The sequence below is a fragment of the Geotrypetes seraphini genome, chromosome 2 (genome assembly GCF_902459505.1).
Source record: "Geotrypetes seraphini chromosome 2, aGeoSer1.1, whole genome shotgun sequence".
NCBI classification, from domain to species: Eukaryota; Metazoa; Chordata; class Amphibia; order Gymnophiona; family Dermophiidae; genus Geotrypetes; species Geotrypetes seraphini.
In genome coordinates this window covers 15,202,721-15,227,205 of record NC_047085.1, presented here as the reverse complement: position 1 = coordinate 15,227,205, position 24,485 = coordinate 15,202,721, and the positions used below count along the sequence as shown (strand labels likewise).

The 24,485-nt window shown below is 46.2% G+C and overlaps 1 protein-coding gene across 1 annotated transcript; it reads right to left on the bottom strand.

Moving 5' to 3' along the window:
* Positions 1–6,605: 6,605 nt before the first annotated feature.
* LOC117355367 (lymphocyte antigen 6E-like) lies at positions 6,606–24,308 on the bottom strand. The gene is made up of 3 exons (XM_033933809.1): positions 24,203–24,308; positions 11,458–11,574; positions 6,606–7,656 (listed from the first exon to the last, which is right to left on the bottom strand). The coding sequence occupies exons 1-3, from the start codon at positions 24,252–24,254 to the stop codon at positions 7,466–7,468; spliced, it is 360 nt and encodes a 119-aa protein (XP_033789700.1). The 5' UTR covers positions 24,255–24,308; the 3' UTR covers positions 6,606–7,465.
* Between the last annotated feature and the right edge of the window lie 177 nt (positions 24,309–24,485).

Here is a 24,485-nt window from a genome sequence, read left to right as displayed (position 1 = left end):
CGACCGGGCGTTGAGATAGTATCCTTTGAAGTTCCTGTATTGTTTGGGGGTGGGGGTTTCAATATGTTTCAGTTGTTTTAAGTTTTTTTTGTTTTTGGTCTTGTTTCTGTGTTGTTTGGATGCTTTATATTTAGGGTTTACTGCGGGTATTTGAAAAGGACCGAGTTCTGAGCAGTTAAAAAGGGTTTGAGGAGAGGGAGTTGGTTTTGTCTGTTTGAGTGGCCTTTGCCAGGAGATGTGGATTGGGATTTGTTCAGGGGGTCTTTCGTCGTTACACTGGCATCTATAGTAAGTTAGGTAGATGATGCATAATACTATCTGTGTGGTATTTGATGCCCTCATTTTGGCTATGGGTGAAACAGATATGGCCTTGGTGATAGTAGAGACGCAGTACAAATATGAATATGAGGCTGATTATAAAACTTTACAATAATAATAATGATCAAACTTCACAATATTCATGCAACTTCACGGTATGCAACTTGAAGGTTTTATAGTCTGTGATCGACTACAAAACCTTCAAGAAAGTTACTAAAACCCTACTCTTCAAAAAATACATAAAACCTATCTAACACGACCAGTTCCTACCCAAACCCCACCTACTCACTCTATACCCTTAATATACTCTATGTGGTGTTCCCCAGGGATCACCCCTGTCCCCTATTCTTTTCAACATTTATATGTCTTCTTTGAAATTCTTCCATCTATCTCCCTTTGAAACTCTATTTACATATGCAGATGACATCCTTGTCCTTCTCAAGATAGATTCGAACCTCAATAACCTCACCAAAAATATAACAGCTTGCATAACGAAACTCCAATCCTGGGCTCTCTCTGTACAAATGAAGCTGAATGAGTCCAAAACAAAACTACTCTGGCTTGGCCCAAAATTAGATCAGTTACCCACGCTCATTCCACTACCTTCTGGTCCCACACTGCAGATCAAATTCTCAAGCAAAATTTTGGGCATCATTATTGACTCCACACTTTCCTTTTAATGATCATCTCAACTCTCTGGTAAAAAAAATGTTTTTTTAGTCTTCACATGTTGAGGAAAGTGAGATCCTGCTTCCGCCAACAACATTTTGCTGTCCTTGTACAATCAATCATTCTTTCCAGACTAGACTATTGTAATTCCATCTATCTAAGTCTAACCAATAAAAATCTTCAAAGACTTCAGCGGATCCAGAACACTACGGTGGTTGATCTTCGCAAAAAGCAAATTCGATCATGTTTCCCACTTCTGTCACAACTTCACTGGCTTCCGGTGATTTCTAAGATTCACTTTAAATGTACCTGCCTAATTTTCAAGATCCTACATGGCATTCTTCCTCCCCTAATCCCACTATCCTGCAATTCTTCAAGACCTGACACTACCAGATCCGCCCACATACTCAAACTATCTTTCCCCTCCCTGCCCCGCTGCGGAACCTAGGCTCATTCCAATTATTCTGAAAGCATCTGAAAACCTGGCTTTTCTCCAAAACGTGAAGCTATCTATTTAAAATGTAAGGCTAGCTATCCTCTTCATGACCTCTAATTTCTTATTATGTCCTTCCCTCATTTATTGAATTACCTGTAAACTGTGCCGAGCTCTATCTTTATGGAGATGATGTGGTATACAAACTTAAGGTTTAGTTTAGACCTTTTTATGTGGTTTTCCTGTTGACTTCATTTTCCATTTTCTAGAACCTGTCTTTATCAGCCCACACTCTCCCAAGCACCTCCCTAAGTTCCCCTTGCTCTCTCTGTGACCACAAACTTATTTCACTCTGCAAATTCTGCAGAGGTATGAAATTTCATTCAAACCACATTTGAAGAAATATGACCATGTCACGTTATTTTTTTGTGAGCTGCCTTGGCTGCCTATGGAGGCCCGGGTACTGTTCAAGCTGGGTTGTTTCTGTTATAAGGCTCTAGGGTACAGCCCCTACCTACTTGGTTAATAGATTTTCCATAGCTTCACACAAACATAGCAGAAAAACTCATGCTCTGTTTAAAAGGAGCCACCCAGTTTAAACTGGGTGGCTAATAACATTGGGCGAAGTCAAAGCTCATAGAGAAAAAATTGGGTGGGGGCAGGGGAAAAGGAGAAGGATTAGGATAGATGCAAAATGGAAGTAATAGGATTGGTGGGAGTGAGGAGAGCGGGATTGGCTGATAGAGAGGTAAGAAAGGGATTGGGAGTCGAGTTTAAATGGGTAAAATTAGTTTTTGTGAGAAAGGGGAAGAAGAGGGTGGTGCGAGAGGAGTCGGCGTTCCTCTCCCTCCCACCCAGTTGGGTAGGAGAATTGGGGAAGAGGGGTACATTGTGGAGATTGGTGTTTGGGGGACTGTGTGGGGAGGGGTCGCAGCTGGGGGGATGGGCCTAGAGGAGAGCATTTTATTACAAATGGTTTGAAAATTAATATATATGAGATAGGAGTTGAATTATGTCCTTGTGGGTGGCACCGGCATGAGTTGAGGTGGCTTGATGACACCGTGGGTCACCGGAGAATGTAAAGGAGGATAGGTGGAGACTGGGGCTAGTTCGATGCTGATTAGCACCAGGAATTGATCCAAGAAAATTTTGAGGAATTGGTTATATGTTAAATGTTATAATAAACTGAATATTGAAGATGATGTTAAATAAAGCTGCGGCCAACTTTTTGCGTATTTGAATTATTTGGAAAAGGGGTGGGGTGAATATGAGATGTATATGAGGAGTGCGGCTGATGTACGAGTCCCAATGTTATTTCCCTTCTGTACAGGGTTGTCCAGTCAAACCTCAGTTTACGAGTGCACCGGTTTGCGAGTGTTTTGCAAGACGAGCAAAGCATTCGCAAAATCGGCGCCTCGGGAACCGAGCTTGACTCGATTTACAAGCGCCCCCTGCGATCCGGCATCCCCCTCGCTCGTGTCGCCCCACCCCCACCCCCACGATCTGGTATCCTCCATGCCCCCACTCAAACACATCTCGGAGAGAGCGAGAACTAGAAGGCCTTGAGCATGCGCAGATGCTCAAGGCCCAGCACAAGGAAGAGAACAGATCTTCGGGCACCGGCATGTTCTGTGCGTTGGTGCTGGTGCCGGTGCCAGATGGGGGTAAGCAATGTGTTCGGATGGGTGGGTGCTGGGGTATGTCCGATCGTGGGGGGGGGATGGTGGATCACGCGGGGGGGGGGGCCTTCGTGAGCAGGGGAGCAATGCCGGTTTTCGGGGGGGTAGAGCAGTGCCGCTGGCCTCGGGGGGTGGGTGGGTGGGAACGTATCAAGCGAGTTTCCCTTAGTTTCTGTGGGGAAACTCGCTTTGATATACGAGTACTTTGGTTTACGAGCATGCTTCTGGAACGAATTATGCTCGTAAACCAAGGTTCCACTGTATAAGCAAAAATTTTCTTAATCATACTTTAGCATTTCAGGCAGCTTCCCATGACAAAGAATTTTGATCGCTGTTGCTCAAAGCTCATTCTTATAAACACTTCAGAATACAGTTGAAGACAGCTTTTTTCTAAATACCTGGCCAATTAACTCATTCTATTCTACGAATCATGTTTACTGTTAATAATCTTTTGTAAATCACATTAAACTTAGGGCTACGCGGTTAATAGGTACAATGTTATGTTATGTTATGCTCCGCTGCTTCCTTTATCCCACACCCTAATTTGCAAATATCTGCCTTGGCCTGTACATATCCCACTTGACCAAGGTCTCCATTCCCTCACCCTCCAGACGGTTCTTCATTGTCATGTTCACAATGACCAGAAATCGATGAAGTTACAGGAAAATATTTTTAAAACCAATAGGAGAAAATATTTTTTCACTCAGAACATAGTTAAGATCTGGAACGCATTGCCAGAGGTTATGGTAAGAGCAGATAGCGTAACTGGTTTTTAAAAAGGGTTTGAACAATTTCCTGAAGAAAAAAGTCCATAGTCTGTTATTGAGAAAGGCATAGGGGAAGCCACTGCTTGCCCTGGATCGGTAGCATGGAATGTTGCTACTATTTGGGATTCCAGAATCTTGCTAATCCCTGGGATTCTGTATAGAATGTTGCTACTCTCTGGGATTCTGGAATGTTGCTACTCTTTGGCGATTCTGGACTGTTGCTACTCTTTGGCGATTCCACATAGAATGTTGCTACTCTTTGGGATTCTGGAATCTTGTTACTCTTTGGGATTCCGGAATTTTGCTAATCCCTGGGATTCTGTATAGAATGTTGCTACTCTCTGGGATTCTGGAATGTTGCTACTCTTTGGCGATTCTGGACTGTTGCTACTCTTTGGCGATTCCACATAGAATGTTGCTACTCTTTGGGATTCTGGAATCTTGTTACTCTTTGGGATTACGGAATTTTGCTACTCTTTGGGACTCCGGAATCTTGCTAATCCTTGGGATTCTGTATGGAATGTTGCTACTCTCTGGGATTCTGGAATGTTGCTACTCTTTGGCGATTCTGGACTGTTGCTACTCTTTGGCGATTCCACATAGAATGTTGCTACTCTTTGGGATTCTGGAATCTTGTTACTCTTTGGGATTCCGGAATTTTGCTAATCCCTGGGATTCTGTATAGAATGTTGCTACTCTCTGGGATTCTGGAATGTTGCTACTCTTTGGCGATTCTGGACTGTTGCTACTCTTTGGCGATTCTGGAATCTTGTTACTCTTTGGGATTCCGGAATTTTGCTACTCTTTGGGACTCCGGAATCTTGCTAATCCTTGGGATTCTGTATGGAATGTTGCTACTCTCTGGGATTCTGGAATGTTGCTACTCCTTTGGCGATTCCACATGGAATGTTGCTACTCTTTGGGATTCCAGAATCTTGCTACTCTTTGAGATTCCGGAATCTTGCTAATCCTTGGGATTCTGTATGGAATGTTGCTACTCTCTGGGATTCTGGAATGTTGCTACTCCTTTGGCGATTCCACATGGAATGTTGTTACTCTTTGGGATTCCAGAATCTTGCTACTCTTTGGGATTCCGGAATCTTGCTAATCCTTGGGATTCTGTATGGAATGTTGCTACTCTCTGGGATTCTGGAATGTTGCTACTCCTTTGGCGATTCCACATGGAATGTTGCTACTCTTTGGGATTCCGGAATCTTGCTAATCCTTGTGATTCTGTATGGAATGTTGCTACTCTCTGGGATTCTGGAATGTTGCTACTCCTTTGGATTCTGTATGTAATGTTGCTACTCTTTGGGTTTTGGCCAGGTACTAGTGACCTGGATTGGCCACCGTGAGGACGGGCTACTGGACTTGATGGACCATTGGTCTGACCCAGTAAGGCTATTCTTATGCTCTTATGCTCTTATCCCTATGTCAAGGATAAGAGCATAAGAGCATTATAGCCTTACAAATTAACACATGTAAAGTTCATTAAGGCATATGAAAAAGTTCTAATGCATGCTCTAATATGTAAAATGAGCCTAAAAAAACTTCCTAAATCTTAGGGGAAGAGTGAAGCCCTAAATGACTGAGAAATGAGTTGGAAATAACGTCTGAGTCTGTCCCTACGTTAGAGGTATCTGTCTTCAAGCAGAAAGCTCCACACCCCATCACATTGGATTTTCCCCACAAAGCCCGACAGTGCAGGCTGGCACGGTAAATTAATTAGTTGTATCAGACCAAGGGCTAGATTCACTAGCCTGCCCAATCGTGACCGATCCATGTCCGATCCTGGCAGGTCCGATGGATTCTTCAAGCCATAGTATTCCAATGGATGTGCGATCCAGACGCATGCGCAGACCATCTGTTTTTCCTGTGGATGGTCTGCGCATGGGTTCGTGGTCTTTTGCTGTGGTTTTGTTGCTGTTTGGGGGGTTTGGGGGGGCCCGACTTCATTCCCAGCGGCAGGAGCAGCCTCTTTTTAAAACTTTTTTTCTCAACTTCTTTGCGAGCCTGTGGTATTAACCTGCTTAAACCTGTGGGTTAAAACCATGGGCTCGCTGTGCGGGGAAGTGCAGGAGAGATTCGGGGGAGAGCAGGGTGGCAATTCAGGGCGGCAGGGAGGTGAGATTCGGGGGAACAGGGCGGCAGGCAGGAGAGGTTCAGGGGACAGCAGGGTGGCGATTTGGGGCAGCAGGCAGGAGAGATTCGGGGCAGAGCAGGGCGGCAATTCAGGGCGGCAGGGAGGTGAGATTCGGGGGAACAGGGCGGCAGGCAGGAGAGGTTCAGGGGACAGCAGGGTGGCGATTTGGGGCAGCAGGCAGGAGAGATTCGGGGCAGAGCAGGGCGGCAATTCAGGGTGGCAGGCAGGAGAGATTCGGGGCAGATAGCTAATTGTCAGGGCATCAGGGAGCAGGGCAGCAATGGAGCTGGAGAGTCGGAAAGGACGTTTGCAACTGGTCCCCCACAGTCGCTTCTTGGGTTGATCAACCAGCCCAGTCGTTTCGCAAAATTTGTTTTGTGAATCGCGTCCCTGCCGTCCCTGCCATCCCCCTTATTTGCATGTGCGGATCGGAATCGGATCGGCAGAGGGGTAAGTGAATCGGACAGGAGTAAAATCAGGTCGCAAAGGGGTCGCAAACCGATTGGTTTGCTTAGTGAATGTAGCCCAAAGATTCCAGGTCCTGAATAACTAAACATTTAAAGTAATAGGAAAAAAACCAAAATCACACTGAGGCATGTGGAAAGCAAAGGTCACAGTTTAATAGATGCTGACAGGAGGCAAACTAGAAAATACAGCCATGTTTTAGCTAAATAAGAAATTAGGCTTCCTTTGGCTTAATGTTATACAGTATGAGATGGTGTGAAATGGATCAGAGAATTATTTATTATTTGTTTTCTATATATGTATTAGAGATAAAACATCCAAGCTGGAATCAGGCAGCTAAGATTACCCAGGAAGAAACATTCAGAGATTGTGCGGACCATTCAAAAAAGACCCTTCGTGAATGAATATTTAGCAGATGTTACCCCAGTGCAATTCTACTATTTCCCTCCCGTGCAGAATTTTTAATTTGATTTTAGGACCAGAAGGAGACCGAAGTGCTGGGTCTATACGAAGCCTCAGGAAGAGGGCAGCGGGGCTAGACCCCGCCACCCCCGATGTATGTGGAGGAGGGGAAGAAGCCTAAGAACTGACAGGAACGGGGAGGTGTGGAGGGAGAGAAGACAGGAAAGGGGGGTTAGTCCTGGGGAAAGAGGGAGAAGAGAGAGGGCGAGGGACCAGCTGTGTGATAGCCCATTAACCCATTAACACGCAACACAATCCTGCACCTGTGACTAATAACATTTTTAAACAGCATTTAATCAATTTTTATTCATAGAGAGTGAATATATGATGTTTTGTTATTTTTAAAAAGACGGTATTTATTTATTTAATTAATTCTATTTATATCTCGTCCTCCCCAGGGAGCCCAGAGCGGGTTACATGGTAAGTAAGCAGAGTATTGCAGAAGTTTGAATTTTTACTGCAGAAATATATTCAGGGGTAACAGGTTTATGTCCCAGGCGCAGAATGAGAGGCGCCTCCCACGGCCACGCTAGAGTCCAGCTCGCAGCAGGGAGCCCACGAAACCTACGGAGATGACCAGGGCCAGGAAGCTGATCTTCACACTCATCGCTCCGTTACACAGGTCACTCTGGCAGCAATAAACAGAAGCTTGCACCCCAGCGATTTGTGCTTTCCCTTCTGAGCAATCTGATGTACAATCTTTAGAGACAATGGTTTCTCCTACACAGAAAAGAAAAAAGTACTGCATGAAAAGCGATGACATCTTTAAGTCCATTCAGTCAAAGAAAGAAAAGGCAAGGGAGGTGTCTTTTCAACCAATGATCAGTCTTTATTGCAAGCAATGGTCCCAACGAGGATCCCAGTTTCGGCGTTTAGTTGACGCCTCCTTCAGGGGACGCTTTGATGAAACGGCACTGGAGACACTGCCAAAAGTGAAAGTGGAGGCTTCTGGTTTTGGCCTACTAATGCTACTAGTAATTATTTCAATAGCGTCAACCAGACGTATGCAGCAGTGTACAGAGTCACGGAGGAGACAGTCCCTGCTTGAAGGAGCTTACAATCCAAACAGCCAAGACAGACAAACAGGATGTCATGGATACATTTAAGGGGAACGGTTAATCTGCTGGCTAGGGTGGTGGGCAGTGGGGAGTAGGGTTATGGATTGAAGGCTATATCAGAAAGGTGGGTTTTCAGTCTGCTTTTAAACAAGGTAAGGGAAGGAGCTTGGCGGACAAACTCGGGTAATTTATTCCAGGCATAGGGGGCAGCTAGATGAAAGAAACAAAGTCTGGAATTGGCAATGGAGGAGAAGGGTACAGATAAAAGCGGCTGATCTGAGGAACGGAGTTCTCTGGGAGGTGTATAAGGAGAGAGAAGCGAGAAGAGACATTGAGGGGCAGCAGAATGAACCCACTTGTATGTCAGCGTAAGATCTTGAACTGTATGCGATGGCAGATAGGGAGCCGGTGCAATGTCTTAAGAAGAGGGGTAACATGAGCGTAGCGAGGTTGGTAGAAGATGAGTCGCGCAGCAGAGGTTTGCACAGATTGCAAGGGGGAGAGGCGACACTAAGGGATACCAGTTAGGAGTAGATTGCAGTCATCTAAGCGTGAGGTTACGAGAGCTTGGACAAGGGTCCGGGTAGTGTGCTCAGAGAGGAAGGGGCAAATTTTGGTGATATTGAAGAGACAGAAGCGACAGGTCTTAGCAGCTTGTTGGATATACAGTACAGTACTTAGAAAATGAGGTCAGAATTGAAGACGACTCCAAGGTTGCAGGCAGAGGAAACTGGGACGATGACAGTATTATTTACAGAGATGGAGAACAGACGAAGAGGAGTGGAGGGTTTAGGAAGAAAGAGGAGCCGCTCAGTCTTGGACATGCTTAGCTTCAGATGTCATGAAGATAAAAGATGTCAATAATTCAGCCACAGGTATATAATTCAAAATACGCTTTATTGGTAGTAGCACAGTGAAGACTCGACACTGACAGTGTTTCAGAATCAATACCTTTGTCAAGAGTCTATTTGCGCTATAACATGTTTAAAAACAATGGAAATAATAGTCATGTTAATCTAAAACACATGAAGAGGCATAATAATAAAAAAAAGTCTAAGTCCCTTTTTGGCCTAAGGCTTTAAGCCCAAAATAGGCAGCAGGGAAATATCCATTCTCATAAAAACGTCCAAAATGTGTTTGTTTTTTTTCGAGAATGTCCTACCTGTACATTCAGGCATTTAATTTCCCAGACCGCCACTATGTCTACCTGTAAGCCCTATTCTTGAAAAAAAAAAAAATCGCCCAAGTCCCAAACGCCCAAAACAAGACCTTTTAAGCATGGGAGGGACCAGCCCTTCATCTAAAACCACGATTCTCTAACCGGCATCTGTCATAAGTGCCAGTTATAGAATCTTGGAACCATTCCCCCACCCTCCCCAGCAATGATCACGGCAGGAAGGATGCCCAGTCCCTCCAGCTGTGATCCCCCACAACCTCACCCAGCAGAAGGGATGCCCAATCCCTCCTGCCCTAATCCCCCGCAACCTTCCCTGGCAGAAGGGATGTCCAATCCTTCCTGCCCGAGCCTGCCATGATCCCCCGCAACCTTCCCCAGCAGGAGGGATGCCCAATCCCTCCTGCTTGAAACTGCTGCAATCCCCCGACCCCTCCCCCCCTCCACAAGCATCGCTGGCAGGATAGATGCCCAGTCCTTCCTGCTGGACACCCTGAACCCCCCTGCCAAGGTAGGCTGCCTGAACCCCAGCCCAGCCAGAACCCCCCTACCTTTTCTAGTTGGTCAGCTAGAGGGACCCTTACAGCCTCCAGCCTGCAGGCATATTTTCACCAAAATGGTGAGCCTTCCCATTGTATCATGGGAAGAAACAGGGGGGGGGGCTAAGGCCCTGATTGGCCCAGGTGCCTAAGGCCCATCCCTCTGAGAGTCAGGCCTAAGATTCCGGTTGGCCCAGGTGCCTAAGGCCCCTCCTATGGGAGGAGCCTTAGGTGTCTGGGCCAATCAGGGCCTTAGGCCCCTCCCCGGTGCATGCCATGATGCACTGGGAAGGGGAAGGCCCACCATTTTGGTGAAGGTGGGTTTGCTGGCCGGAGGCTGGAAGGGTCCCTCCGGCCGGCCAACTAGCCAACTACAAAAGGTAGGGGGAAAGATGATGGAAAGCATCCCATACAGGAAGGGGGGCTTACATACATATCATTGCAGGAAATGAGACTAAAATGTCCTGGCTTCTACCCCTACTGAAGTGGAGATATATGACAGGGGGATGTAGGTCAAAAATTTTAGTTTTGTTTTTACTGTTGTTCGTGACACATGAAACTCTTCAAAATCAAGTGGTGGAGAGTTTCTATTATTTTGGGCAAAAATAACATAAAATGGGGGGGGGGGGGAGGGATGCCTTGTTGCGTAGAGTTACCTTAAGGCTCCAGAATAAAGAGGACAGATGCGTGACATCTGAGCCATATCGTAACCGTATTGTTAGGGGGCCAAGGAAGCAATGTAAATGAGTGTGTGTTGGGAGGGGAAGTTATAGGATGATAGGATGCTGTGGGAGACTTTTATAGGTTGTGAAACCTATTCACAGGGCAAAGGTAGGGGAGGGACATTAAGGTGGGCAGATTAGATGGGCCGTGGGCCCTTATCTGCCGTCTATTTCTATGTTTCTATGTTTCTATTCCTACATTTTGCTGAAGTTGTTAGTCACGGGCTTGTGCAAACTGGTTTCAGTTCTGATGCTGAGATGCTAATGTGTGGCATGTGAGTGTGTAGATTTCTTGCTGTGAAGAGTTTATCAAGGACACCAAACAGTGCTGTAAAGACAATGCCAGTCAGCAGAACACTCCATCCGGGAACCTAAGAACTGATAAAGTGATGCCAGGCTAATGCGCTCAGGCACTGATACCGATGTACCCGTGTGAAGAATGGAAACTTCAAGAAGAAGAAAGTTCTAGAAGCTATGCCTGTCCAGGGCCCTCCAGGGAAGAATGGAGGCGTGGACTAGGAGAGGGAGTTGGATAGGCATTTGATTTATCCAATAGGGTGATACATATTCCCAGCCAGGGGAAGAATCTGAGAAAAAGATACTTTCTGTATAAAATCTCTGGCAGTTTCTTTAGAGTGACTACGCCATGCTTACAGATGCCGGCACTGTTCGTATGAGGGTTTTTTCTCTCTAATGTATATGTCCAAAGTGATTTAATTCTGATTTGACAAATGCTGCTATAATACTTATTACTAGAATAAAAAGTTATTTGCTTTGGAATATACAATGTAAATGGTTTTTATTTTAACTTTTTTTTGCCGGGGGGGGGGGGTTATTATCACATCGGGCCTCCGGTGGGGTGAAGTAGCAGCCCTTCACTTCAGCATGAAGAAGGGAATCAGTGATTTTAAGAATCTGCTCCTACCCACACGTGGGCTATAGATCCACATGTTTTAAACCTCATGTGAAGCTTTGTAAAATCACTACACCTGAGAGTATTCATGGAGAATGGACCCAATGAAACTTACCAGATGCTGAAGCAACAATCTTCTTACAAAACATTTCCCTTGATGAGCAAGTTTTTTCTTTAGTACAATCACTGCTTTTGCTTGCCACCTCACATGTGTGGCATTTCAGAGAGTCAGCTGTAAGAAAACCCAGAAGTTTAATCATTTAATTATGTTCACAGGCTTGTTGTACTAAATAAGACTAATCCATATTTCCTTCACCTGCTAAGTTTAGATATTTTTCAAGCAGAATTATTATCAGGTGTTTGGAGAATACATTGCATTTTTCTCCCCCCTCCGGTAGTGTCTCCAGATGGATTTATTCAGTGCTTAACACGATAGGAATGAATCTCATTCTTAAACAGTGAATATTGTCTAGAACAGACATGGGCAACTCCGGTCCTCGAGGGCCGGAATCCAATCGGGCTATCAGGATTTCCCCAATGAACGTGCACGAGATCTATTTGCAGGCCTGCTTTCAATGCATATTCATTGGAGAAATCCTGAAAACCCGATTGGATTCCGGCCCTCGAGGACCAGAGTTGCCCATGTCTGGTCTAGAATTTTACTCTTTTTATCTATCCTTAACAATGACAGTAATATTGCTTTGCTGATAGAACACAATTTCATGAATCAGGATTCAATCAATGATTGCTCTACTTACACTTTGGTATGGGCCAGAGCTGACAGGGAAAAAAACATAAGGGAGAGGGACCTGTACACTGCCTTTTTGGAGTTTCACAGCTGCATTCAAAGAGGTTTATATACAGGGACTCAAGCATTTTCCCTGTCAGTTCCAGTGAGCTCACAATCTATCTAATGCAGGGGTAGGGAACTCCGCTCCTCGAGAGCCGTATTCCAGTCGGGTTTTCGGGATTTCTCCAATGAATATGCATGAGATCTATTTGCAGGCACTGCTTTCAATGCATATTCATTGGGGGAAATCCTGAAAACCCGACTGGAATACGGCTCTCGAGGACCGGAGTTCCCTACCCCTGATCTAATGTATATGAGGCAATGGGGGAATAAGGGCCAGATGCACTAAAGATACTGCTCAATTGCTATTGGCCAATTCTCCAGCAGCGATCGATGTGCTATCAAGTTTGCATGCATATGATTTGTATGGAGGTGCAAATCATTTGCATGCAAACGTGACCGATCCATCACTCAGTGAACAATTGACTCATGCGCAGAACCCTAACAGCAGTGACAGGGGAAGCAGCCTCCTGTCACTGCTGTAATGGGTTTTATTTTTTGTTAATGGCACAGATGTGTGTGTATTACACATGCACAATCTGTCCCATTAAAAAAAAGAAAAGAGCCCCCCCCCCCCCCCGCGCCAGGCACCCCCGAACTACCGTCCCCCCAAACCCCTCCAAAATGGCAGGAAGGATGTCCCTCCTGCCATCCCAACTGACCCCCACCCTCTGTGGCATAATGGCAAGAGGGACGCCTACTCCCGAGCCAATCGCCCCCCCTCCTGCCATCCCGATGACACCCCCATGGCAAAACTGCAGGAGGGATGCTCTCTCCCTCCTGCCACATAGCCCCCCCCGTGCCAATCGGCTCCCACCAATCATCCCCTACCCCCCTAAAAAAGGGCAGGAGGGATACCCACTCCCTCCTGTCACGAAGGCCCCTCGTGCCAATTGCTCCCCCTCCTCCAATCATCCCCTATCCTCCCGCCCCCCAAAAAAGGCAGGCGGGATTCCCACTCCCTCCTGCCACCGGAGGCCCCCTCAATCCTCCCCCCCTTTGTACCTTTTAAGTTGGGAGCAGGAGGGGTGCTCAGTCCCTCCTCTGAGGATGCCAAGTCTACAATACTGGGCCTTCCCCTCCCTGTGCATCATGTGATGCAGAAGGAGGGGCCTAAGGCCCTGATTGGCTCAGTTACCTCAGGCCCCTCCCCTCAGACATAGCTGTCTGAGTCAATCAGGGACTTCCTAAGGTTCCTTCCTCTGTATCCCGGATACAAGGGAGAGGAGCCTAAGACCCTGATCAACTCAGTCAAGCCAATCAGGGCCTTAGGCTCTTCCCCCTTGTATCCGGGATACAGAGAAAGGAGCCTAAGGAAGTTCCTGATTGGCTCAGATGCCTAATACGCCTTGGGAGGGGTCTGAGGCATCTGAGCCAATCAGGGACTTCCTTAGGCTTCTTTTCGTGTATCACATGATGAACCGGGAAGGGAAGGCCCAGCATTGTAGACTTGGTGTCTTTGGAGGAGGGACTGAGCATGCCTCCTGCTCCTAGGTATAAGGGGCTGGATCAGAAAATGTACAATGGAGGGGAAAAACACGTGGTGGGCCATTTTGTGCATCAGATTGGTAACAGCGATCATCACTAAAGCTGTGAACATAAGAATAGCCTTACTGGGTCAGACCAATGGTCCATCAAGCCCAGAACCACGTTCTGGTGGCCAATCCAGGTCACTAGTACCTGGCAAAAACCCAAGGAGTAGCAACATTCCATGCTGCCGAACCAAGGCAAGCAGAGGCTTCCCCCATGACTATGGACTTTTCCTCCAGGAATTTGTCCAAATCTTTCTTAAAACCAGCTACGCTATCCGCTTTTACCACAACCTCTGGCAACACGCCCCAGAGCTTAACTGTTCTCTGAGTGAGGTAGCGGAGTAGTAAAACAGGAAAGGGGAAAGAGAAAACAGCATGGACAGCCACATTTTGAGTGCTCTCATGAATTTTCAAACCCAACACTCATTGTAAGCAACTAGCAAACTAACCCCAACCCCTCCCCTTTTACAAAACCGTGAAAGCAGTTTTTAGCATTGGCTGATGCGCTGAATGCTGTGTGCTGCTACCAACGCTCATAGAGTTCGGGTCGGGAACACTGCAGAGTATTCAACGTGCCTGCACTAAAAACTGCTTCCATGGTTTTGTTAAAAGGAGTGTGGGGGGAGGGGGTGTGTAATAACACTATACCTGTAATAATAGAGAATGACAAGGGGACAAATTTATCCCCAGCCTCGCAGGAACTCATTTTTCCATCCCATCCCCATGAGTTCTTTTCCTGTCTCTGCCTCATTCCTGCAAGCCCCGTCCTCATCTGCACAAGCCTCAAATGCTTTAAAATCCTAAGTAGCAACATTCTAGAGCTGAGATTATGATGTCATAATTCCTCATTCCACCAATGCCTAAGCTCCGTCCTCGTCTGCACAAGCCTCAAACACTTTCAAATCCTAAGTAGCAACATTCTAGAGCTCAGATTCTGATGTCATAATGCCTCATTCCACCAATGCCTAAGCTCCGTCCTCATTTGCACAAGCCTCAAACACTTTCAAATCCTAAGTAGCAACATTCTAGAGCTCAGATTCTGATGTCATAATGCCTCATTCCACCAATGCCTAAGCTCCGTCCTCATTTGCACAAGCCTCAAACACTTTCAAATCCTAAGTAGCAACATTCTAGAGCTCAGATTGTGATGACATAATGCCTCATTCCACCAATGCCTAAGCTCCGTCCTCATCTGCTCAAGCCTCAAATACTTTAAAATCTAAGTAGCAACATTCTAGAGCTGAGATTGTGATGTCATAATGCCTCATTCCACCAATGCCTAAGCTCCGTCCTCATCTGCACAAGCCTCAAATACTTTAAAATCCTAAGTAGCAACATTCTAGAGCTCAGGCTTGAGCGGCTAAGGCTGAGCTTAAAGGAATAGGACAGGGACAGTGACAAAACTCGCAGGAGCGGGACAGGAAAATTGAGTTCCTGTGGGGACAGAGAAAAATTTGTCCCCGTGTCATTCTCTATTAGAGACACACAAGAAGGTTAAGCCAAAGGAAGTGTGTAGTAAGATAGAAAGCAAATTGCATGGCAGAGAAATAAAGTACACATGGATTAGTCTGAGTTAGAAAATTAGTTCTGATGTTGTGTGAGAAAAAAAAAAAGATAGAAAACAGAATAAAAATCTCTCTTTAGCTGGATGAAATGTCCCAGCCTTTCCAGCTCAGTTTTCTGAATGGCTTATTTGAGAGAACTGAAGAATTCATAATCAGATGGAGAAATAAGAATGTGAAAAGGCAGAACTATAGATTCCTAAATATAGAAACATAGAAGACGACGGCAGAAAATGGCTCCAGCCCATCAAGTCTGCCCACTCTGCTTACCCACCCCCTGTCTATGCCCTAATGACCCAATTTCCTTATCTTGACCCTCGTAGGGATCCCACATGGGGATCCCATTTATTCTTAAAGTCTGGCACGCTGTCTGCCTCGATCACCTGCACTGGAAGCTTGTTCCAATGATCAACCACTCTCTCTGTGAAAAAATACTTTCTGGTGTCTGCAGCAGCCACTCTCTCCTCCTCTCCCTATTGGCTAAGGCTCTTAACATTTGCATCTCCTCTTCCTATAGGCTAAGGCTCTTTACACCTGCATTGTGATGTCATAGAACTTTCTCATTATAGAAACATGATGGCAGATAAAGGCCAAATGACCCATCATAGAAACATAGAAACATAGAAGATGACGGCAGAAAAGGGCTACAGCCCATCAAGTCTGCCCACTCTGCTTACCCACCCCCTGTCTATGCCCTAATGACCCAATCTCCTTATCTTGACCCTCGTAGGGATCCCACATGGGTATCCCATTTATTCTTAAAGTCTGGCACGCTGTCTGCCTCGATCACCTGCACTGAGAAGACTCAGAGGGAAAGTGATCGATGTGGGCTACTGTTACGTCAGGCTATTTTTCAACAAATCAAGTTATTGTAGCCAGTGGCATAGTAAGAGGGAGCAGGGGGGGGGTCTGCCATGGGCGCAGTCTTGGTAGGGGTGCTGGCACCCGTTCTCCCCTCCGCACCCCCCCCCCCGCCCACTCCTTCCCCTGAAGTGCGCGTATGCCCCTCCCCTCCCCTCGTGCCTGCTTGAGCAGCATTGCAAACTTGCTGCTCACATCAGCGTCGCCTCTCTCTGATGTCACTTCCGGGCCCCGCGTCTAGGAAGTGACATCACAGGGATGGCCGATGCGACGTGGGCAGCAAGTTTGTGACATTGCTTCCTCCTAGACAATTAAAAAGGTACGAGGGAAGGGAAGGGAAAGGGATACATGCACGATGGGGGAGGGGACAGGAAGGAAGGGGGGCGAAGAAGAGGGCAAGGGTGGGGGCACTTCTCACCTTCGCTATACCACTGATATACTTTTGATATACCACCCTCGCTATACCACTGATATACCACCCTTGCAATACCACAGTCTCATTGCCTATAATGGTAAACTGACTTTATTACATTAGACCAGGAGGATAGCTTCCGCCATAAATACTTTGGACTGTGATTAGATGGAGAGCTGTAGAAAATCCGACCGATGGGAACGGGCGGAAACTAAAGACTGGGGATTAGGGGGAAGCAGGAGGAAATGGGTAGGGCTCGGGCATGCCCAGTGGGGCCCGGGCACTGCACGTGCTCAGAAAAAAAAAAAAAAAAAAATCTCTCTGAGCTATTGGAGAGCTTATCCGCAAATTGGGAGCTGTTGGGACAACACCCATATGTGGCTGACTCATCCTGCTTGTCCTAGGAGAAGCATTATTGAATACAATGCAAAATATTCCAAAATGTTCTATCAATCTTAGGAATAAATTTGGATCATATTAAATCTATTATGCCTCTCATCTGTGATTCTGCAAAGAAATTCTGTTAACGGGCGATCAGTTTGAAGATGAAATCCTGCAAGGATGAACCTCCCCAACCCCCACAAAAAAACACACTCTAATCACACATCAGCTTCTGCAGACACATTTGTAAACCACAACCCCCCCTCCTCCACCGCTTCCACAGCAGAAACGCCACCATTTCACTTTGTAAGCAGTGTCTAAGGTACCAGGCATCGGGGCAGGGCCTGCGACGTTAGCTTTCAAAGCCCATAAAACCTCTGATGTGCAGATGACAGTGGACAGTATTTCATTTATTTTCTTTTTTAATAGTTTCAGCAGTAACGTATACTGAATCGGTAGCATGGAATATTGCTACTCGTTGGGTTTTGGCCAGGTATTAGTGACCTGGATTGGCCACCATGAGAACGGGCTGCTGGGCTTGGTGGGCCTTTGGTCAGATCTAGTATGGCTGTTCTTATGCTCTTATATGAGCCAAGTATAGGACAATCAAGAAATTGTGACATCACTGATGAGGTTGGCTCTTAGGCATTGGTGGAATGAGGCATTATGACATCACAATCTCAGTTCTGGAATGTTGCTACTCTTTGGGTTTTGGCCAGGTACTAGGGACCTGGATTGGCCCCTGTGAGAACGGGCTACTGGACTTGATGGACCAATAGTCTGACCCAGTAAGGCTATACTTATGCTCTCACTTGTAGTGCCCATATCTCTAGCGCAGGTAATTTTTTGAACAGAAGTGATGTGCTGGATATAAGTTTCAAGTTTATTAAATTTTTTCTATACCGACCATCAACGAGTATCTAGCCGGTTTACAAGTTAAAAATAGTACAATAAATAATATAATTGAAAAGGAAAAAAAAAGAAAAGGGGATTGTGGACATTTAAACTTTAACTAGACATACTGGAAAGTGAGGGCGGGGTATAATAAAATAGAAGGGGAAAAAAATACATTATTCAAAAAAAAAAAATTTTTTTGAAAAGGGAAGGATGAAACATAAGGAATGGGATCGCTTCTTAAAAGCGGTTGAGGTGTTGAAGAATAAGTTATATTTGGGAATAGGAGAAAGCGTCTTGGAATAAGAAAGTTTTTAATTTAGCCTTAAATTTATCAAGTGATGTCTCCTGACGAATGAGATGGCAATGAGTTCCATAGGGTGGGAGCGACTACCGAAAAGTTGGTCTTTCTCGTATAAAAGAAATCTTTGATTGTGGGAATAGATAGTAGGTTTTGATCGGCTGATCTAAGGGTCCGAGATGAACAGTAGGGGATTAGCCTTTGATACAGTTCCTCATAGGAGGCTGTTGAACAAACTTGAAGGGCTGAAGTTAGGACCCAAAGTGGTGAACTGGGTCAGAAACTGGCTGTCGGACAGACGCCAGAGGGTGGTGGTTAATGGAAGTCGCTCGAAGGAAGGAAAGGTGACTAGTGGAGTCCCTCAGGGTTCGGTGCTGGGGCCAATCCTGTTCAATATGTTTGTGAGTGACATTGCTGAAGGGTTAGAAGGAAAAGTGTGTCTTTTTGCAGATGATACCAAGATTTGTAACAGAGTAGACACCGAAGAGGGAGTGGAAAATATGAAAAAGGATCTGCAAAAGTTAGAGGAATGGTCTAATGCCTGGCAACTAAAATTCAATGCAAAGAAATGCAGAGTAATGCATTTGGGGATTAATAATCGGAAGGAACCGTATATGCTGGGAGGAGAGAAGCTGATATGCACGGACGGGGAGAGGGACCTTGGGGTGATAGTGTCCGAAGATCTAAAGGCGAAAAAACAGTGTGACAAGGCAGTGGCTGCTGCCAGAAGGATTCTGGGCTGTATAAAGAGAGGCATAGTCAGTAGAAGGAAGAAGGTGTTGATGCCCCTGTACAGGTCATTGGGGAGGCCCCACTTGGAGTATTGTGTTCAGTTTTGGAGACCGTATCTGGCGAAAGACGTAAGAAGACTTGAAGCGGTCCAGAGGAGGGCGACGAAAATGATAGGAGGCTTGCGCCAGAAGACGTATGAGGAGAGACTGGAAGCCCTGAATATGTATACCCTAGAGGAAAGGAGAGGCAGGGGAGATATGATTCAGACGTTCAAATACTTAAAGGGTATTAACGTAGAACAAAATCTTTTCCAGAGAAAGGAAAATGGTAAAACCAGAGGACATAATTTGAGGTTGAGGGGTGGTAGATTCAGGGGCAATGTTAGGAAATTCTACTTTACGGAGAGGGTGGTGGATGCCTGGAATGCGCTCCCGAGAGAGGTGGTGGAGAGTAAAACTGTGACTGAGTTCAAAGAAGCATGGGATGAACACAGAAGATTTAGAATCAGAAAATAATATTAAAGATTGAACTAGGCCAGTTACTGGGCAGACTTGTACGGTCTGCGTCTATGTATGGCCGTTTGGAGGAGGATGGGCAGGGGAGGGCTTCAATGGCTGGGAGGGTGTAGATGGGCTGGAGTAAGTCTTAACAGAGATTTCGGCAGTTGGAACCCAAGCACAGTACCGGGTAAAGCTTTGGATTCTCGCCCAGAAATAGCTAAGAAGAAGAAAAAAAAAAAAAAAAAAAAAAAATTTTTTTAAATTGAATCAGGTTGGGCAGACTGGATGGACCATTCGGGTCTTTATCTGCCGTCATCTACTATGTTAGAAGTTTATCTAGAAAAGATGGTTGACGGGAGAATCTGATTTTGAAGACTTGCATAATTGTTTTATATGTGACACGATGGGTTATAGGTAACCAATGAGCTTCTTTCAGGAGAGGTGTAACATGGTCATATTTTCCCAATTTGTAAATAAGTTTGATGGCTGTATTTTGTATGAGTTGGAGTCGCCGTAGTTCTTTTTGAGGGAGTCCATTGTAAAGAGAATTACAATAATCAAGGTGAGAGATGACAAGTGAATGAATTAGAGTTGTGATAGCTGTAGTATCGAGGATAGATGATAGAGAACTGTTGTTGTTATCCGTTTTATCTGCTGAAACTCCCACCCAGAGGGTCTGTGCCGAAGCCGTAACTGCCTCTACTTCAGGAAGCAGGTAAAAGCCAAAAAGACTCGGAAAAGGTGAAAAGACTGTCTGATGGTGTATTGAAAAGCAAAGTGCATTGAGGGTCCGATTTAAAGTTTTGATCGGAGATGTTACACCCTGAGGTAGCTGAAGAGTGAAACGCTGGCCACCGTCGGTGTACCGATCAACTAAGATAAGTTGATATTTTCATCTATCACACAGTATATACATTTTTTTGATTATACTTTTAAGCAGTGCAGTGTTTTTTTAGCCAGTGAGGTTGACGCTCAACCACCGTTATTCCACCATTGTGGAGGTGGGAGGGCCCTTGTCTGAGGCCTTTTCCTCCGTTGGGAACTGTAATCTCACTCTGCACTTTGCTTTTCAATACACCATCAGACAGGGTGCATCTGACCATTGTGGAAGTGTTCTCTATTATTTCTATTTTGTTGACGTCATGAGCACAATATTTATTTATGTAACTTTATTACTTATATTCTAAGTGGTTTTACATTCAGGCACTTTATCATATTTCCCTGTCTATCCCAGTCGGCTCAAATTCTATCTAGTGTACCTGGGGCAATGAGGGGATTAAGTGGCTTGCCCAGCATCACAAGGGCAGTGAGGGATTTGAACCCACAGCCTCAGGGTGCTGAGGCTGAAGCTCTAAGCACTGTGCCACATTCTCCTCCAATATCAGAAGGGAAGCCACTGTGACATCACTGCTGAGGTTGGCTCTTAGGCATTGGTGGAATGAGGCATTATGACATCACAGTCTCAGTTCTAGAATGTTGCTTACTCTTTGGGTTTCTGCCAGGCACTTGACATCAGGGAAAGGGGCTGGGACTTGTATAACCACACTCAAAGCAGTTTTACATACAGGTCCTTCAAGCATTTTCCCTGATTGTCCTGGGGGGCTCACAGTCTATCTAATGAACCTGGGGCAATGGGGGATTAAGTGACTTGCCCAAGGTCACAAGTAGCATGGGATTTGAACCCACAACCTCAGGGTGCTGAGGTTGTAGCTCTAACCACTGCGCCACTCTAGAAATCATAATGTAGTAAAACTGAGCTAAGTACTAGACAATCCAGCCATTGTGACATCACTGCTGAGGTTGGCTCTTAGGCATTGGTGGAATGAGGCATTATGACATCACAGTCTCAGTTCTAAAATGTTGCTGCTCTTTGGGTTTCTGCCAGGCACTTGACATCAGGGAAAGGGGCTGGGACTTGTATAACCACACTCAAAGCAGTTTTACATACAGGTCCTTCAAGTATTTTCCCTGTTTGTCCTGGGGGGCTCACAGTCTATCTAGTGTACCTGAGGCAATGAGGGGATTAAGAGACCTGCCCAGGGTCACAAGGAGCAGCGATACAGCCTCAGGGTGCTGTGGATGTATCTCTAACCCCCTGCGCCATACACTCCCAAAATTTATTATGTGAATGTTCTATTCACCTCCTTGTGACCCTGGGCAAGTCCCTTAATCCCCCCATTGCCCACCAGGAGAGATGGGGCAAAATGCTTGAGTCCCTGAATGTAAACCTTGTGGAGGGGCATAATCAAAAGAAACATCTAAGTCTGTTTTGGGCCTAAGTCACTAGTCGTCCAAAATCGGCAGTGCCTAAAGTCCATTCTCGAAAAATACGTCCAAAATATATATATATATATATATTTTTTTTTTTTCGAGAATCGTCTAACTGTACATCCAGCCGTTTGATTGCCCAGACCGCTAAGTTGCCTGTCTTTATAACCTGTTCTCGTCCCAAAATTTTCTCCAAGTCAGAAACAGCTAGAACAAGACCTTTTGGACGTGGGAGGGGCCAGCAAAGCGACAGACTGGACACCCAGACATGGCAACACAGCAGTGGTGTGCCTTACAGGGCACTGCTGCGAACTTCACAAAAAGGGTGCCACATAAACATCTCACCACAACTCCCTTATAGGTCATGGTGATCCCCCCCAAAATCTACTGGACTCACCTGTCTACAACCCCAATAGTCCTCACAGCTGCAGGTGGTACCTGTATGCAGTACAATAGGGTTTGAGGAGGTTTGGGGGGGGGGGGGGCGCACATGTTCCACCATAAATGCAGTGGTTAGAGTGGTTTATGGGCCTGGGTCCTCCTTGCTATGGTTCACTAAACCACCCCCCACACTACTTAAGCCACCTCTGATCTACAGTACTAGGCTTTGCTATGCCAGGTTTTAATTCCGATTTTTATGGTGTTGGGGGGGCAGTGTGTGGGGGTCTGTACTTTGTGTCTGCGGTGCTTATGTGGTCACTTTGGATACTTTTTTGCCACTTAGACCTGGTTTTACACGGCCTAAGTCACAACGTTCAACTTCTGTCCAGGCAGCCTCGTTAAACTTTCGGTTATACTTGCAGTACGACCGAGTTTTATTGCTATTTCCAGGATTTACCCTGCTTTTAGAAAACCGTAGCGGTTTTTAGCGCCGGCGGTGGCAGTAACGGCTCCGACGCGTGTAGGAATTCTACGAACGTCGGAGCTGTCACCGCCGCGGCCAGCGCAGCAAACCGCGCTGCGGTTTTGCAAAAGGACCGGGGTTAATTTGCCTGTCCCTGTGTTCACCTCTCTGCCAGCTGTGAGCGTACGATTGCTCTGCTGCGAATAGGATTCCTCTGAACCTGCAGATTCTCAATCTATTGATTTTAGAAATGCCTTGAAAAATATCACTCTTTGGCCCTCTTTTCCAAAGGTGCGCTGAGCGTTTTAGCGTGCGCTAACCGCTAACGTGTCCATAGGATAACATGCACGTGTAAGCGTGTGATTAGCGCACACTAGAAAGCCTAGCGCACCTTAGTAAAAGAGGGGGTTTGTCTCATAATGCAATATTTTTATTTTGTAATCTGATTACCGTATTTTTCGCTCCATAAGGTGCACTTTTTGTGGGTGCATCTTATGGAGCGAATACACCTTCCCCTCCCCCCCTTTTAAAAGTTGCGGTGCTCTCCTGCTGGACGGCTGTCTTTGGAAGCAGAGCAGAGTGTCTTGACGCAGGAGCATGACCTTTGCGCTTCCTGCCGGGTCGCGCGCCGCTCAGTGATTGGCTGAGGTCAGTTTTCATTGAGAACTGACTTCAGCCAATCACTGAGCGGCACGGGACCCAACAAGAAGGGCAAAGGTCGCGCTCCTGCGTCGCGCCGCTCTGCACTGCTTCCAAAAACAACCAAGGAGAGCACCGCAACTTTAAAAAGGTACCAGGGCGGCTTCGGGTGTGGGCGTCGTCGGGCAGGCTCCTTCACTGCGACGGCTTGACTGGGCTGCAGATGGGAGGCTTCACGTGCGGGCAGCGTCAAGTGGGTTCCTTTACTGCGACGGCTTGACTGGGCTGCAGATGGGAGGCTTCACGTGCGGGCAGCGTCAAGTGGGCTCCTTTACTGCGACGGCTTGACTGGGCTGCAGGCAGGAGGCTTCACGCGCGGGCAGCATTGGGCGGGCTCCTTCGCTGCGGGTGGCTTCAGGTGCGGGCAGATTCTGGCTGTGGGCTGGCTGCATCGGGTGTAGGTGGCTGCAGGCGGGTGGCTGTGGGCTGCGAGCGGGCTGCTTCAAGCTGCTTAGCACCAGACACACCAGACGCACCCCTCTGAAGAGGAGAAAACTTTTTTCTTTGGTTTTTTTCTCCTCTACAGGGGGGTGCGTCTTATGGACAGGTGCGTCTTATAGACCAAAAAATACGGTACCGCTGTAGATGTCTATTAAGCAGCACACAAAAATGCCATCAGCAACAGAGCTGATCACGAACTATTTTAATAATTTAGTAGCACATTAACATTCTAAAAGACTCTTAGGATGTGCTAAGAGGCATCCTAAAAACTTTTATTTTCACACGTTTAATGCCTTGCATATTTTCCCTCAAATACTTGAGTACCTGATTGTAAAACCACTTAGATAATCTTGACAGGCGGTATAGAAAAACCTAATAAACTTGAAACTAGAGGGTAAGTTCTCTATTTCACGAGCTGCTTGCTGTACACCGCCTTAGGTGAATATCTTTATAAAGGCAATTAATAAATACAACTGTAATAAAATAATGCAACTATTAAAGATAATTCTTTAAAGGAAAAAAGGCTCTATCAGGCTCAAAGGTAACGGGGGACGTGATATTCCAGTTCTTGTGTCTCACTTACCGAGGTGCAGACACAGCGCTGCCGCCAGCAGAGAGAGCAGGAACGTCTTCATCTTCAGTTGATGCCTTCAGACCCCAGGAGGCAGGATCGGCTAGGAGAGTCTTATATACCCAGTTGGTAAATGCTCTTGGGTTCATTGTGCAAAACCCCCCCCCCAACCAACCACATCCAACACATTGACTCACAGAAATGATACTAACCGTTACAAAATTTCATTTTGAGTCACCTAATGCAAGTTAACAGCGGAGTCTGGACAGTCCCTGCTACCACCCGTGCACATACC